Below are 17,403 nucleotides of genomic sequence, written 5' to 3' on the forward strand. Positions count from 1 at the left end.
TGCATGTTAGTGCCTCATTTGTCTCCAGAGAGATGCTCCAGTGTGAGGGGGTCAAGCTCTACAGCAAACGGACAGCACTGCAGGGACTCAGACAGAGTCACTCACGACAGCACACACTCACACGTGTTAAAGCCAGAGGATATTCAAAAAAGTCACAAAAAATTAAATCTGATGATCAGCATGAAACCTATTGCAGGGTTGGTCTATTGCAAGTCACACAAAAAGTCACTACCACCGGCTATATCCCTAGGGAACAATGCTCACATTACCATTTGCCATGAGTAGTGACAGAGCCAGACAATGTCGGACAGCATCTTTTTCTCAGAAACACCACAGGGAGACAAACAGAGACACAATAAATACAGACAAAGTGACAAGACCAGGGTTTCTCAGACACACAACAAACTGCCAGAGGGACAAGTGGCTCAAAGAGGAAATAAAATAACACACAAAATAAAAACACACAGATGTGGCAGGGGAGAATAAGACAGAGAACTCGATTGTCAAAGAAGTAAGGAGGTTGCCTGTTTACTTTTAAAGGCTCCTGACTCTTCTTCAGTGGTTCATTTTAAGTAGGTGGTGGATGTCACGCAGGTTGGCGTTTATGTCGGTTCGGTTGAGTTGTAAATGCTGACTAAAACTAAACAAAAAGCTACTTCAGGGAGAAAAGACAAACTCATTGTCTGTTGACCGCTGACTTTGTTGTGTTTTCCATTCTCTCTTAATGTTTACCTCTACTCTACTCTCTCTTACATCAATAGCGGTGTAAGATGTACTCCAACCTTTTACTTACATAAATAGTTTAAATAATACTCTGTTACAAGTAAAAGTCCTGCATTCAGAATATTACTTAAGTAAAGGTATTAGCATCAAAATATACTTAAAGTACGGTGATAAAAGTACACGTTGTGCATAATGGCCAATTTCAGAATCATATGTATAAAATCTAAGGAAAATAATTATTGATACATTAATGTGTACATCACTTTAATGTTGCAGCTGGAAAAGGTGGAGCTAATTATACACAGCTACATTATACACTAGAGTAACAGTATAAATGACCATAACATGAAGCTTTTTGTTGATTCTGGCGGCCCCTGTGGACAAAAATGGTAGTGTTTCCACCACGTCGTTTCATTGATTTTAGGAGGAATCCGGCCAAATACGACCCAGTGTCAGGCATGAAGAATAACTATATAGAAACAGACAAGACAAAGAGACTATGCTCTTGTTTGTTTGTCCTGTAGAGGCATCAGTGTTAAATTGAGGCTGTTTTAATAACCGGTTAAAAACTACTTGTACTTAGTTACACTCCACCACTGGCAGTCAATGTTGACAGTGACATACTCTAAGTAATGAAACATTATGGCATTGCATTGACATATTGGTGCGTTAAACCTCTTTGTGAATTATTGTGATTTATTATTTAAATCAAATGTTGCTTTGTCAGCCACCTTTTATACGAGGTGGTTGTTTGGAACAAAATCAAGAAGCAAACATTTTACTTGGAAGCTAATGAACTTATCCATCTCCTCTACATCTGCTTTCCAATTTTTACATTCTGTCTCGCCTTTCATCTTTCATTCTAATAAACTGTTGCCAAATCCTGATGTTGTTTATTTTATTTACTTAGCTGTAGTTAAACATTATTCTATCAAACGTCTGATAACAGTAATACTTTGCTCTTCGTCTACCTGTGAGATCAGCAAAAACGTGTCTGTGTCTGAAGTTCGGCCCCCCCTTTTAATGACTGTCCTGTTCTTTTTGTACTGCTATAAATTAATAAAGGAGCTATTAGCGGTGCATTCTGCTTCATCAGAACATGTGCGAGAGGACAGAAGGAGATGAGTGAAAATGAGAGATGGAGGAAGAGAGAAGGAGGGGAAAAGAGTGATTAAGAGGAAATGTGTCAGGGGGAGGTGGGGCTAATTCTGAAGGGACAGAGAGTAGATAGTGATAGATCATGTAGCTAAAGAAAGAAGTCAGATTCAGTGAGAAAAAGATGGAGAAAAGAAGAGATTGGTGAGACAGTTTGAGATGAGAGACGCTGACAGAGAGTGAAAGAAAGAAAAAGAGATGAGAGAGAGGGATGGAGGACGAGTGTTGAATAGATCTGAGTCGTACTGACACATCACTTCTCCCCATGGCAGGATTTACGATCAAATTAGGATGTGTTTTATTTTCTCTTTGTGCGTCCCAGCTTACGTGCATACGCGTCACATTTTATACGAGTGTGTGCACATACTATTGTGCAATTCACTTTCTCTGAAACCTTTGAAAAAAAAAAAAAAAAAGCATCTCAGTCCCTTAAGCCTGAGCAAAAAAAAAAAGCAGCTCGAATTCTTTGGGAGCGAGTGGGAGGATTGCGTCTTTCATATTGCTCAGCATGTATTATGTAGATGTGTGCTGTTTTTCATAGCTGGATAATACCGCAGAGGATCCCGCCATTAAAGACAGAGTGGTGAGGGCACTCTGTAAAGATTTCTGCTCCCATGTTAGATGATACTTTCTTCCGCCTCCTCTGCTGCGTCCTTTGTTTCTTCTCTGTCTCTTTGGTTTAAGTTTATGCTTGATGCTCCACATCAGAATAATTTCCTACATCAAATGATCCTTTGAAACTAATCCTTATCATAATTACACTCAAAATAACCCATATGTGTCAGTGGTGGAATGTAACTAAATACCTGTCGTACTTGAGTGTCTTCTTCTGAAGCCACTTTATACCTCTACTCCAAGACAATTCAGAGTTAAATATGTATACTTCACAACAATTATCTGGCAGCTTTAGTTACTAGTTATGTTATGAATTAAGATTTTTGCACACAAAACACATGAAAATACATTCATCCTGATTATGATTTAGATTAAAGACCACATCAGATGGCCTTTTTATCACACATTTCTAAAACTATCTATGTGCCACTGAAGCATGTTGACAGTTACCATAAAATCAAAAAAATTCTCCAATCTAAACAACAAACTACGTCAGTGTTTTTGTAATCTGATCCTCCATTTCAGTCTTCATCAGTGCCACCTATAGATCTGTGAATTCATAATTGGCTTATAATAGTTTCTTCTGATTCCTCTGAGGTTTCTATGCTATATATCGTTACATAATGCAAATGTGCTAACTTGAATGAGTAAACTTGAAATGTTTGTGTGTGTGTTTATGCCATTTTGTCAGATCTGTGAGACCCCAGGAGGGAGTTTAAGCTATTGCTGTCGTTTGATCCGAGCCCCACAGCCTATCATTGACTCTGTGTGTGTGTGTTACTGTTCATATTTAAATACCACTCTCAGCTCAAATTCTCTCCTCACACACACACACACACACACACACACACACACACACACACACACACACACACACACACAGAAATTAAATGCTTTAGGACTCAGATCAAAGGACCCCAGTTTAAGTGAGACTCTTTGTGCATGTGTGTGTGTGTGTGTTTGTGATGAGTAATTACTGTAATTATCAAATGACTAATCAGTATTAGAGGCATACCGCGATTTCTTTTTTTGTCTCCAACTTCTTTTTCTCTCCAGTTTTACATAATCCTCAATGTTCTGCTCCATTTCTTACTCTCTTCTTTTCTTTTATCTCTCTCCTCTCCTTTTTCTTCTCTTCTCCTCGTTGAAATCAGCTACTTTCCTTCTATAATTCTTCTCTCATCTTTCTCTTATGTTTCACTTCTTCATTTTCAAACTACCTTCTGTCTCTCTTCTTTAACTAATTTCTTTCTTCTTTTTTGCTTAAACTCATGAGTCTTCTCATGCTTGTGTCTCTCTTGTGTTCAGCAGCTCAGCAGCCGTATACGATGTGCTTCCGGGTCAAGTTTTATCCCAACGAGCCAATGAAAATCAAGGAGGAGCTCACCAGGTGAAAACAGACACAATGGGTGGTTTATGTGTGATGGAGTAAGAAGTTAGTGATAGAGAAAGTGTATAAAAGAACAATACACAGGGGAACCCAAATCTAACAGAGCTGAGTCCTTGCAGCAGCAACTCCGACCTGTGGCCCTTTGCTGCCTGTCGTAGTACTACTACAACATGTACTTACGGTGATTTCATGTTAATATGTTATAAGTTACAGCTTACTGAGTATCACCTCTACACCCATTTTTAGTAATCTCAGGCTACTTGTAATATGTTGCATTGCAAATGCATATATTATTAAAACAGTATGGTATCGTCGGTATGTCATTACATTATATATCCAACTTGTGGAATAACTGTTAATACAAACTTTATAATAACCTCCCTCTCCCTCCTCCCCCCAAAGACACTCACACACACACACACACACACACACACACACACACACACACACACACACACACACACACACACACACACACACAAACACCTTCTCTCGGGCCTGATAATTAGAGATGCACACTCAGCGGGGACTTTGTTTTCATGTTCTCCGTCCCATCTGAGCTGTAATGTCTCACTATATCTACGATCATTTCTCTCGTCCCTTTCTCCATCTCTGCTTTTCCATCTTTCTCTCTCTTTTCCATACTTTTCAGATCTCTCCGTCTCTACATAATTTCATCCCTGAGGTGTCTCCTCCTTCCCTTCTGTTAGTCTGTCTCTCTGTCCTCCTTCTTCCTCCCTGTAATCACAGCTCTTTCTCCACCCTCAGGTGTCTCTCCACATCTCTCAACTCATATTGGCATATCTCCCTGTCCTCTGCAACTTTTATTACTTAAAGGTGTTTTTGCACATCATCAATGTCAAAAACTTCCCTCTCTGTTTCCCTGCTTCCTCTTTCCTTGAGTTCGCCTTCAGTTTCTGTTGTGTCTCTCTAGAGTTTTCATTTATCATGCTTTTTTTACAACCATCTCCTTGCATTTCAACCATTTGACAAGACTGCATTTTTATGTCGTATCCATTTCTGTTCATTAGCTTGTCTCAAAGAAAAAAAACCTCAGAGTCCTCAGGGAGCACCATTGCACTACATTACTGCTGATGAGTTTGGAGTGGACATAGTAGTTAAAGTCGAGCTGCGTTTGGAAAGTTCAGAAGGAACTGCAGTCAGTGATGAAATCCAATGGAGTGCTCAAGTCTTTTTTGGGCAGGGACTTTTTTCATCCTCAAAATCCCAAAACTATTATGCTAATGTGTGTGTGTGTGTGTGTGTGTGTGTGTGTGTGTGTGTGTGTGTGTGTGTGTGTGTGTGTGTGCTACATGTGCTCCAGTTTGCAGGATGTTATTTGAAGTCTGCCATTTTCCCTCTCAACTTTTTCCCCCAAATATCAAAAACAGTGAAAAAACAACCCGGTATTTTTAGCAGTCCTATCTGTATTAGGTGATCCTGCACCTCACAGAGGGTAATTTACGTTTTATGTAGGGTGGCAGAAAGTATGATTGGGGAGGGCACTGGATGTGTGTGTAGCACATCTGACTTTCATGCAGGAGATTGTAGTTAAAGTCTTATTACAGACATACAGGTAATATTTGCCTTTTTTTCACCCACAATCTTTCCCTAACATAAACCATACAGTGTAGTTTCCATGTGCATAATGCTGAAAACAAGAATTTTAAATACATTGGCATTGAACGTACACTGATCAGCCATAAAATTATGCATCCCCATACGCAACAAGCTGCGATGCACAGTGTGTTCTGACACCTTTCTATCAGAACCAGCATTAACTTTTTCAGCAGTTTGAGCTACAGTAGCTCGTCTGTTGGATCGGACCACACGGGCCAGCCTTCACTCCACACGTGAGCCTATCAATGAGCCTTGGCCACCCATGACCCTGTCACAATTTGGCCCTTGTCACTCAAATCCTCACACTGCCCATTTTTCCTGCTTCTAACACATCAACTTTAAGGACAAAACGTTCACTTGCTGCCTAATATATCCCACCTATTGTGGTAGAATTAGCTCAGCTGTGAAACTGTTCTGTATGGATGTAACCTGCTCGGTGATCCCATAGTGAACAGTCAAAGTACTGCTGACCTACACTTATTACTAATTACTCATACGGTAAAACATAATGGGAATAACAAACCACAGAGTGGCAGAATAAATTACCGAAGGGGAGAGAGGAGAGAGAGAGAGAGAGAGAGAGAGAGAGTAGAAAAAAAATGTTTTTTCAAAGTTAATAGTGGGGACAGAAAATCAAATTTAAGAAACTGACAGTTTGGGAAGATTGAATACATTTTATAAAACTCAGTATTTTTGAGTCGTTATGACAGCTGATTTCATAAAGGCTGTGTTCATTGATTAAACCAGACAAGTGAGTGTGTTTAACACCTCTGATGAAGGACAGACTGAACTTCCTGTTACATAAAACAAGAAGCATATAAGAGACACTGTAACTGTAAGATTGAGGCAAGAGTTCAGGGAAGGAAACAGAAGATGAGAAGAAGAAGAAGAAGAGAGGAGGAATCTCTGCATGCGACAAAGAAGGGAACAGACCAAGGACCAAATTAAAAACAACCGAGAAGGTCATGTAATTATAGATAGCTGTGTGTTTTAGGCCAATTTGAGGAACCTCCACGAGGCTACAGTCTGCCTCTATAAATAAAACTATTTAGCGACAGCAGCAGGCACTCCATTCAATCTTTCATGCTTTCCTTCTGCTGCTCACTTGAGTTAGAAAACTAGTTTAATGAGTCCGTTGACCGCGGTGTTTTCGTCACCTCTGGAAACTCATCTGTATCCACGGCAACACATGTCCCCATAGTTTCAGCACCACTGTCGCTTCTCATCTCCTTGGTAACACTGGGACAAATCAGCATGTCAGCAGCATTGCTTAAACTTGCCTCCACTGAAGCCGTTTCCATGGTAACTACAGTACCAATCGCTGCTGTACGGTAGTTGTTTCCATAGCAATAGTTTCTCTAATTACCATAGTAACATAGCTAGATCATTATGAAAATCAAAGACTGTGGCTGTATTTGTTTCATGAATTTTACCCTTAATTATATGGAAATATTTGATATGAATACAACATGATATTATAATGATTTGTGTTACTTTATTGTATCGAACATCATGTAATTAAGACTCATTTTATCACAATAAATACTAAATGTGCAGCCGTGCATTGCCTTAACAAACAAACATTCACGTTGAGTCACAAACGTAAACAACATTTAGGTTAAGTCCGTTTTTTCTTTCTTCTTAACTGTGTGTCTGTTTGTCCAGGTATCTCCTGTACCTCCAGCTGAAGAGAGATATCTACCATGGTCGTCTCCTCTGTCCTTTTGCTGAAGCTGCATATCTGGGAGCCTGCATTGTACAGGGTGAGGTCTAGTGACAACCAGAGGATTTTATACTGACTCACTGACAGTGAATTTATTGGTGATTTAGCGTGTTGACAGTTATATTTGATTTTTAAGAGTTATACATGGGTACAAGCAGCAGCTCTACAGGTTTTTCCCCCTTGTTTTGCTGCATTTTCACTACTTTGAACAAAGTACAAACATTACTTTACATGGTATTGGTGATGGCCCCTGGCAGATTCATAATCTATAACTGTTTTTAATACTTTAGCAGTTTATCAGTAACTGCATTCTTACTGTAAATCTCTTGTCCAACATGTTAAAGGAGTTATGGCAGATGTTGGTAGCACATGGCCTGTTTAATTTTAGTGCTGAAATCATCTCAAATTTTGTCCTGGGGATGTCACACCTTCACATTTGACAAAGAAAAACTGCATATAGAAATATAAATATATAAAATCTGCATATATAACACACACAACACAACACATTACAAGTTGTAACATAACAGCCAAAAATTGAATAAGGTATTCAATTTACCTGGTAATCCTTTGTAGATAACGGAAGCCCTAAAGGGCCATGCATTCATACATTTTATTTCCTCCGTTTTCCCGTGATAACGAGTTAATTAATTTGAGATCTCAAGATAATGACTGTGATATGATAACTGCGGTCAAGCAGGCCGTTACTCTGATCTCCGTGGTCAAATCAGCCGCACTTAAATTTACAGCGTATTCACTTCAGATTTTCAAAATAAAGGTATTTAGAACAGTAAGCTATAATTCGAACCTACATTTAAAATAAAATATGTTACATTAAAGTGTTTCATGCGCCCATGATGAATAAAAAACATACTTAATATCAAGCATGTCTACTGCACCAATGTGAAGAAATGCCAAAACAAAAGTTGCATATTTGTATCTCCAAGTGGCATATTTTCACATATTTGAGGTACTGTAAAAACATATTGCTCAACAATTCCTGGCTATGGATGGTATATCTGACTTCTATACATATAAGAATACAAGTATACTTAATATCAAGCATTTCTATAGCACCAATGTGGAGAAATTCAATAATAAAAGTCCCATATTTGTACCTCCAGATTCAATATTTGACCATATTTGAGCTACTGTAAAAACACTTTGCTCAATAATTCCTGGCTATGGATGGTATATCTGACTTCTGCGCATCTAAGACTACAAGCATACTTAATATCAAGCATTTTTACTGCACCAATTTGGAGAAATTCAACAATAAAATTCCATATTTGTACCTGCTTTTACTGTACCTCAAATATAAGAAAATATGCCACTTGGAGATACAAATATGGAACTTTAGTTTTGGCATTTCTTCACATTGGTAGTAGATGTATTTTTATATCGTTTTATTTATATACTTGAGGTATACGTGGATACCTTTGTGTTTCACAGTTTAGAGTTCTGCATTTACATGTTGTAATTTGGCTATTTTGTGTTATTTATAAGAAATATAATTAAAAATCTCCCAGCAGATCATTGTTAAACAGCATTATGATCATGTGTCAAGCCTGATCTGTCGACCATGTTTCCTTTTATTTCTTTTTGGCCTACTCTTCCACCTAAACTTGTCATATATTAGTAAGTTAACAGTTAGGTACAGCTGCCAGTTACAGGGTGTAAATATTTAGTGCAACTAATTTGGTCCGAGCTGTTAAGATTTAGTGTTGTGTAACTCTAAATCTCCGCTTAATTATCATTTAAAGAATATCATAATTTAGTGTGAAAGAAGAGCTAGTGCAACCCGGCAATCTGGCAATCAAACCAATCAGTCCATTTGTCTGGTCTCTGCCTCATCAACTGACTACATTTCAACTCATTAGACTGGTAATCCTACATTTTAAAACACTACAAGAAGAAATAAGTAAGAATTTCTCTTCAGTTAATTAGCAGTAACAGTGCAGAGCCACTTGCTTTATTATGGATAAAGAGCTAAACTGCTGTATCATATGAATGAACCCTTCTGGCTCCCACACAAATCACTGAACTGTGCAAACACTCTCCGATTGGCTCATATCCCCAGAGAGCAGAGTGTGACTGGCTGCGTTATCTCAACCCAGAGTGTGTCTGCGTCGTATCATTGGCTGCTCTGATTAACGTCGGCAGGTCCCTGTCCCACTTTGTCAGGGTGTTGATTACGGAGCTGGAGAATAGGTTGAGGATTACTGTTTAATTAAACTCCAGGCAAGTATTTGATTTAACCTTTATTATGACTGCTAATTAAGAACGGGTTTAACCAAGAAATTAGTGTCTGTTAGGACTTTGTACTGGATTCAATAAGGGACATATTTATCTCTCAGGCTTTTTGGGTATATTTCCCCTGTGGAAACAAAACTATTATCAAAAAGATCTCTCTTTAAGCCTTTGTTTGGGTTTGAGCAACCAGCAGGTTTGCTGATGACAAAAAACTGTTACAGGAATAGTTTTGAGTTTTTTGGATGTTACGTTTTTGCTGTGCTTTTTTCTGGTGGAAAGTTAGATGAGAAGATTTATACCACTCATGCAACCAGCAGAGACTCCAGGAAGTTGCTGCTCCCGATATTTGTATGGATTAAATAAACAAGATATATTGTGTTAATTAATTAGCTTTGGAGGTTCTGGTAACTAGATCTTGTTGCCTTGGACTGAGCCAGGCTAGCTGTTTCCCTCTGTTTCCAGTCTTTATGCTAAGCTAAGCTCATCGACTGCTAACTCCAGCATCTTCTTTCCACCACAAAGCAAATAAGTATATTTCTCAAAATTGAACTGCATTTATTTAGCATGTTTAATTGCTACTGCTTGAAAATGTTTATCTGTTACTTTCAAACAGATATACACACGCACATTTAACCAGGGTTGTAGACCATTTTCACACTAATGTCACCCTCTGTCTTCAGCTGAGCTCGGGGACTACGACCCAGAGGAGCACCCATCAGACTACATCAGAGACTTCAAGCTGTTCCCTAAACAATCCCTCAAACTGGAGAGGAAGATTATAGAAATACACAAGAACGAGCTCAGGTAAAAGAGATGTGTGTGCATGTGAGTCTGCTGCGGTTGTTTGTTGTCTGCAGCGGTGTCTTTGTTATCACTTTACTGTTTGATTTTGGTGACAGGCGTGGATGCTCACTTCTGTGATCTGTTTTCAAAACATACAATTTCCTACTCTACAAACAACAAAGCACTTTCTGTCTTTCTGGCTAGAGACAAAATTGGATGATACCCAGACATTCGCAGAAGGTATTTCAGTTTAGATTCAGCTGAAAGTAAATGAAAACTGAAATTAATTTGCAGGGAAATGAGCATGAATTATTTATTTCAAGCTTGTTTTGGACACCTTGCTCGTTACTGCGAGATCTTTTCAGAATTTAAATTTGGATGAAAATCAACCTTACAGCATGGATGGAGTAAAACATGAGCTTAACCCAGACCTGATAAATTAGATGTCCTCTCCTTGTTCGAGGAGATAAATTGGCTGTGGAATACATTGCAATATAAGGAAGAAGCTGAATAAAGAAGAGCGGGACATTAATGCGTTTAGAGGTTTCTGCATAGATATACAGATGATTGAAAATAATCATAAACATGTGTTAAAGTTAATGTCCCACTCTTAATCTTAAACTGTACTCTGCACAGACAAAATAAGTTCCCTAAATCATAAGATCACATGCAGTAATGTACATGAAACCCCCTCCCTCGGGTTGTGTGTGTGTGTGTGTGTGTGTGTGTGTGTGTGTGTGTGTGTGTGTATTTGTATCATCGCTGCGGCTCATGAATCATGTTGTTAGGTTTGCGACCGTCACACTTACAGCGATTATAGAACATCAAAGACAAATCCTCCATTTCCCACAGCACAGAGGCAGATGATGCTCAGTGCCCTCCGTCTGCCCTGATGGGTCTGACGAACGGGATTAACAACATGTAGATTACTGCTGAGCCGCAGAAGAAGACTTCAGGTGGTTTACAAATAGGATGGGGTGGACTGTGTGTGTCTGTGGGTTGTACTCAAGCAGTTCTTTAATGGGTTTAGCATTTTACCTCTATTTGCATGTAGACACGTGTGTGTGCAGTTTTAATGTTGATTTATTTGTCTGGCGTCAGGTTGAGCAGCAATGTACATCATTCAGTTTCTTGACTTTGCAGCACTTCCACACTCCCACTGAGCATGTGACCTATTTTATGTGTCTGTTTGTGCAAAATGTTAAAAGACTATCCAAATATGGGCCAAATGTAATGATAGTAATAATTTAGTGAAACACACAGAAAAACTAAAGTTTTCATTGAAATTTGTACTGGAGAGAGCAACAAGAGTATTTATCTAATCTCATGTGGACATTGTGGTTTTCTCTCACTTTAAAGCCTATTGTCAGCTGTTGGTGTCAGTGCCCTCACCCTTCAGGCCATGAGTCCATATTTAGGATGGACACAAATCATTTGAGGACACGTAAAAGACACATAAGAAGTTCATAGTCACTCAATGCTGCTATTGTATGTACACACAAAAATAAAAAAATATATGAACTGTAGACTATAAGTGCCCTTTTTGAATTACCACAAATGTATTACCATACCTTGTATTTGTAAAGCACCAAATCATAAGACAAGTTATCTCAGGACACTTTTCAAATAGAGCAGGTCTATACCGTACTCCTTATAAAATGATTTACAGAGACCCAGTTCCCACCATGAGCAAGGACTTGGTGACCATGGCAAAAAAAAGTTGCTTTTACGAGGCAGAAACCTTGAGCAGATGATGACTAGAATGAAAACATCCATAATAATGATGATTTAGTTTCATAAACAATCACAACAGCACCAACATGTTGATTTTTGTACAAACTTCTCCTCTCCTCTCTTTTAGGGGCCAGTGTGCTGCATTAGCAGAGTTGAACATGCTCCAAAGGGCTCACAGCCTTGAAACGTATGGAGTTGACCCTCACCCATGCAAGGTAACATTAGTGAAGAATGTACACTTTAATCCAGTCTGGCTGTAAAACCTGCTGCTGTTGATATTGACACGGTTGCACTGATCAAAGTGATCCTAATTCACTCAAATTATTGTTGCATTTTGTTGATCATAGAAATATATCTCACTGTCTTAGAGACCCTCCACTTCATGTTTCCACCTTTGTCACAAATTGTTCACTGTATACGCAGTATGTACTGTGTGCTGTACATGTATGTTTACATACATAATGCTTTCAAACATAACTGCTGGTATATAATAATTTCCACACAGACCTTTAACTCATTTATTATACAAACTCATTGGGGCAGTTGCTCTGATCACGTGATACTGAAACTTATGGTTACGGTTATAGCAATTATTATTGCAGTCCTCTCGTAAGTAAGAAGTTACGCTCTCTGTTGTCTGTTTTCTGATGTTTTTTTATTTTTAATCTGCATCATTATAGATAAAAAGCTTATTTCAGTTGCAGCCATTCATGCACGGATGTAAATATTCACCAAAGTTGTTCATGCAGTTGTGTGGAAGTACAAGTACTAGCTTGTTGGTCTGTGTCACATACACACATATATACTCACTCGCCCTCTTTACTCTCTGCTTATTTGCCCTTAATTTAGATATTAAACAAACTACTATACACATGATTAACTTTACCGACAGCAGCCTTTCAGCAAACCTGAGAGTTCACCAAGAGAGGAGTGAGGATAGGTCAGTTTCCATCATCAGATCCAAGTCAGCTGCTAGTTTACATTTGCACCTTCGGAAAACATTATCCTGGTCAACAAAAGAGATTTGGTTTGCACAGAAACCACCACTTTCAGGAGTCAATATTCTTACTGACTGGTTAGAGAAAATCCTCAAGTCAATGTCATTAAATTTTTATCGTGAAGATCTACAGTTAGTACTATGGTTCCTTTGATAAAAATACAGCTTGTGCTTTATTCTTTTTAAGTATTTTTTGGGGCTTTTATTGCCTTTATTTGATAGGACAGCTGAAGACAGACAGGAAAGGGGGGCAGAGAGAGAGAGAGAGAGGGGATGACACGCAGCAAAGGGCTGCAGGTCAGATTCGAACCCTGGGCCACTGCAGCAAGGACTCAGCCTCGGTACATGGGTCGCCAGCTCTACCCACTGAGCTAACCAGGCACCCCATTGTGTTTTATTCTTAGTGTTTCTCTTGGACTGTTGTGACAGATGAGACAGACTGAATCTGATAAAGAAAATATTTTACAATTCCCTCATTCTCACCGTCATCCTTGAAACAGGGTCACCTCCTATGGAAAAGCGTGTCAAAGCATGCTGCGCAGATAAACAAGATACTTCAATTCTGTCTATTGGAGAGGACCCCCTTTATCTGCAGTGGAGCAGTGTTTTCAATTTTGTTTGCTGGAAATGGCTGTTATTGCTGGACCCGAAACATCATGCACGTGCAGATACGTGAAGATCAAGAATCAGAGAAAGTAAGCAAGACAATGTGGAGAATACAGAGTGATGATAGAGATACAGAGAGGCATGCCTGCAGAGGAAAGGAGGTCTACAGATGATGAGCAACGATGCGGGAGAGTGACAGGAACATATTATTGTGTTCCGCTCTTACTCTGTTGTTGATATTGGTTTCATTTCACCTCAATATATCAAACTGAGTGTAGCTGTTCTGTATTTTCTGTGCCTTGTTCTTGATGCCAGTTACTGCAAATTGGGGGTTGAAGTTTGAAGCAAACAAGTGATTTTGAGTAGGTGCCATTACCATGGAGATTATTGATGGCCCACTTGCCTCCCCGCTGTTAATCCACCTGTATCCTATATTGCCATGTGCTGCCTCTCACTCTGCATGTTGTGTGTGTGTGTGTGTGTGTGTGTGTGTTTGCAGGATTTTACAGGCTCCACAGCCTTTCTTGGGTTCACAGCCACAGGGTTTGTGGTCTTCCAGGGAAACAAGAGGATCCATCTCCTCAAATGGTACATAATTGTCCCTAATTCTTGAATATAAACCTGTAAGGATGGAAATTAAATGTGTAGCCTATATGAAATGTAATTATAACATACTCTCACTCTATGCTTCATCTCAAATAGAGCTAAATTTAATATTCACTTTTAGCAATTTAAAATGACTGAAATTGTCATGGCGGAGCTTTATTCTCTTGCACCCTGAATAAATCAGTTACTGTTAATATGACAGTCAAGTGTGTAACATTTAGGAGGATATATTGGTAGAAATTGAATATAATATCCATAGGCATGTTCTCATTAGTGTATAATCCTCTGAAAATAAGAATTGTGCTGGCCACCGTAGTTTCTCCTTCACACTTGGAAAGGGAGGGTGAAGCGAGTGAGTTTCAGTCTGCAACTATACGGCCAGATGCCACTTAATTCTACACACTGGTCCTTTAAACTCAATGAAACTTCATATTGAGATTATCATGATTCAATAATAACATTTAGCAGCTTCTGACAATGTTTTGGTTGTATGTTGTAACTGTTAGGTACATGATGACGTTCACTAATGCACCATGTATTAGAAGTGATGCCTTTGCACTCACAGCTTTTCTTAAGTAAAAGAACATAAGAATTAAGAACAAAATGTATTTTACGTATCAAAAACACTCGTTATGCAGTGTGAGCCTTTCTAGAGTGTTATACTGTTACATATGTTATGTAATTAGATTATTACGAATGTGTTAATGTTTGTGGGCATTTAATGTTGCAGCTGGTCAACAATTTCTTACTATTTATGTATTGTTTGGTAGTTTAATCTATAACAATGCTTCATATTTTAAGATGGTTATATGCTTTAATAGAAACTTAAATCTGAAATTCAACTAGCATATACGTAGCTGTAAAATAAAAGGTAGTGGAGTGAAAATAATAGAGTATTAATACCATAATGTAAGTACAAGTAAAGTACCACCAAGATTGTATTCAGCAGGTGTAAATGTAAACAAGCCTAAAAATGGTAAAACTCACTGTATGTCATGACTTTAAGGACACAGCTTTGAATTAAAAGTAGAATAATAATTTCCTTCAGTCAAATTTGTTTTTATTATTTATCTTTAACGCTGATCATGTTTTTAACTAATTCTTCTTTGCAGGAATGATGTTAGCAAGCTGAAGTTCGAAGGGAAAACCTTTTACGTCATTGGGATACAGAAAGAGGTGAGTGCAGTGTCCTCCCTCCTGCATCCACTTTCTCCTCTGAAGGGTAAAACTGAACAATAAAATGTGCTGTGTAGTTTCCTCCATCACGATGATGAATTGTGTAGTCTTGTGTACTAAAGCCGTCATCGTCATACTGACCTGTTAGATCTCAACCTCTAATATTTGTGGAGAGGAAAAAAGACTTTGATGTATATGCACAGTTAGTGTCTGTGTTCATTTGGATTAAGTTTCATGTTAGTGACTGCTTTTGACATCCAAGTGTACTGTACATCCTTTGTTCTCTTTCCTCCTGCCTTTCCTTTTCCCCTTTCTTCATCCGTGTAATGGTTACATCAGATAAATGTGCTATGAAACTGTACTGTTTGTCTATGTAATCCTGTCCACCATCACACACACTGTATATGTGTGTCGCTGTTTCAGATCTCCTTAACAGGCAGGATTCACTGTAACAGGATGGTGGGTGTGTTACAACTAACCTCCTCACTCACATTACGTGTCGACTGTGGCCCAAATATGAGACTCCTTCACTGCATACACGTTAGGACTTGAACAAATATAAATATTTATGACGTCTCTGCTTGAAACTTGACACAAACAGCGAAAACTTAAAGGCTTAAAATGTGTGTTAAATTACAACCAGAACAGGTGTCTTGCATTTGGGACACATGTTTCATCTGTATGCTCGATGTTTGTCATCCAGTCCGGAGCTGTGGTAGATTCTGAGCGATCTTTGGGTGCATTGTGTCTCAGATATGTACATACCACCCTTATTTTGCAAGAACAACAGCTGATTGTGTCCCACGTTGCTGTTTGACACATTAACTCATTAACTAATACTTTGTCTCACTGTAGTTAAAGCCAGGCTGCTCTTTAATCTTCCTATGAGCCAGTCGATCAGTCTCATAACTATTCTCTTACAGAAGTTCAAACCAGCTCTCTCATCTCTGCTTAACTTGTCGGTCTGTCTGCCTGTTTGTCTGTTCGGCAACTCATGAATGGCTGAAGATGCAGTTTTATCTTTGTGTTTCTGTCTCTTCTCTCTGTGTGTAAACATAGTCATCACTGGTGAGTAAATACAAGTAATAATAGCAGCACAAAACATTCTTCTACTTAAATCCTCAATTTGATGCCTCTCCCCACAGTCCTGCCCTCACCTCACTTTATGATTGGAGGAGCCTTTTTTCATCGTCTTTTTTATTATTTGTTTTTTCAGCGTTGTTTGTGTCATTTTGTTTTGTTTTAAAGTTGTCTGCATTGTCAGTTCATTCAGTTTATTTATTACTTTTCAGTTTTTAGCCCATTTATTTTGTGTCTTTGTCGCTGAAAATATTCATTTTTATGGTTTAAATTTAGATTATAATCACCATTCTGTGCAACTTTCCCCCATAAACTCATTGTCAAAATAAGCTTCACTGCTCCATTATCAGTAAACTATAGATTATGATGTATAATCTATAACTCTGTCCATTTTGTGTATTTATTGTCAGAAAATTTCATTCAACTTCCGTTTGACTGTATATGTGTGAGTGTGTGTGTGAGTGTATTCTAAGATTTTTCACTGTATTTTATCAGGATTTGAATCGTGTATTGATGTGTAGTTTGTTCTTCCACTGTGTGACAGGTCACTGCATGATTTCACTCTTTGCCCTCACCTCCGTTATTTAGCCTGGAACACATTAACTTAACACTCCCACTTTGAGCTGACGGCAACTTTTCATGGCTTTATGACAGTAACACTTGCCTGAAATGTCTTTTAAACAGCACTTTATCTATTTTATCATATTCTCTAGTCACCTATTGGTGTGCCAGCTTAGAAACAGATGTTAATGGTTGATTTAAATGGGTTTAACCAGGAGATAGCAGTTGAAAAGTCACCAGCAGATGATTGTATCCCATTGATTGAGTTATTGGAAACACAAGATGAAAGTTATTTCCATAAGTGCTGTTACTACAGTACATAAAAGCACCTTTGCATGTCAGTCAAAGTGGGACCAAAGGCAATTTGTTAATAAAAGTTTA

At 38.5% G+C, this 17,403-nt stretch overlaps 1 protein-coding gene across 4 annotated transcripts in view; it reads left to right on the forward strand.

The window, feature by feature from the left end:
• Window positions 1–17,403, forward strand: part of frmd3 (FERM domain containing 3) — a 57,014-nt gene that overhangs the window by 18,102 nt on the left and 21,509 nt on the right. The window contains exons 4-10 of one of the 4 annotated variants that reach the window (XM_051421625.1): window positions 3,802–3,883; window positions 7,169–7,266; window positions 10,160–10,283; window positions 12,124–12,211; window positions 14,099–14,187; window positions 15,318–15,381; window positions 15,805–15,840. In XM_051421625.1, the coding sequence (XP_051277585.1) occupies window positions 3,802–3,883; window positions 7,169–7,266; window positions 10,160–10,283; window positions 12,124–12,211; window positions 14,099–14,187; window positions 15,318–15,381; window positions 15,805–15,840 (581 nt within the window). The remainder of the gene's footprint in view (window positions 1–3,801; window positions 3,884–7,168; window positions 7,267–10,159; window positions 10,284–12,123; window positions 12,212–14,098; window positions 14,188–15,317; window positions 15,382–15,804; window positions 15,841–17,403) is intronic. The other 3 variants (XM_051421626.1, XM_051421627.1, XM_051421629.1) reach the window with 3 other exon arrangements.

This window comes from Dicentrarchus labrax, unplaced genomic scaffold (genome assembly GCF_905237075.1).
Source record: "Dicentrarchus labrax unplaced genomic scaffold, dlabrax2021, whole genome shotgun sequence".
NCBI classification, from domain to species: domain Eukaryota; kingdom Metazoa; phylum Chordata; class Actinopteri; family Moronidae; genus Dicentrarchus; species Dicentrarchus labrax.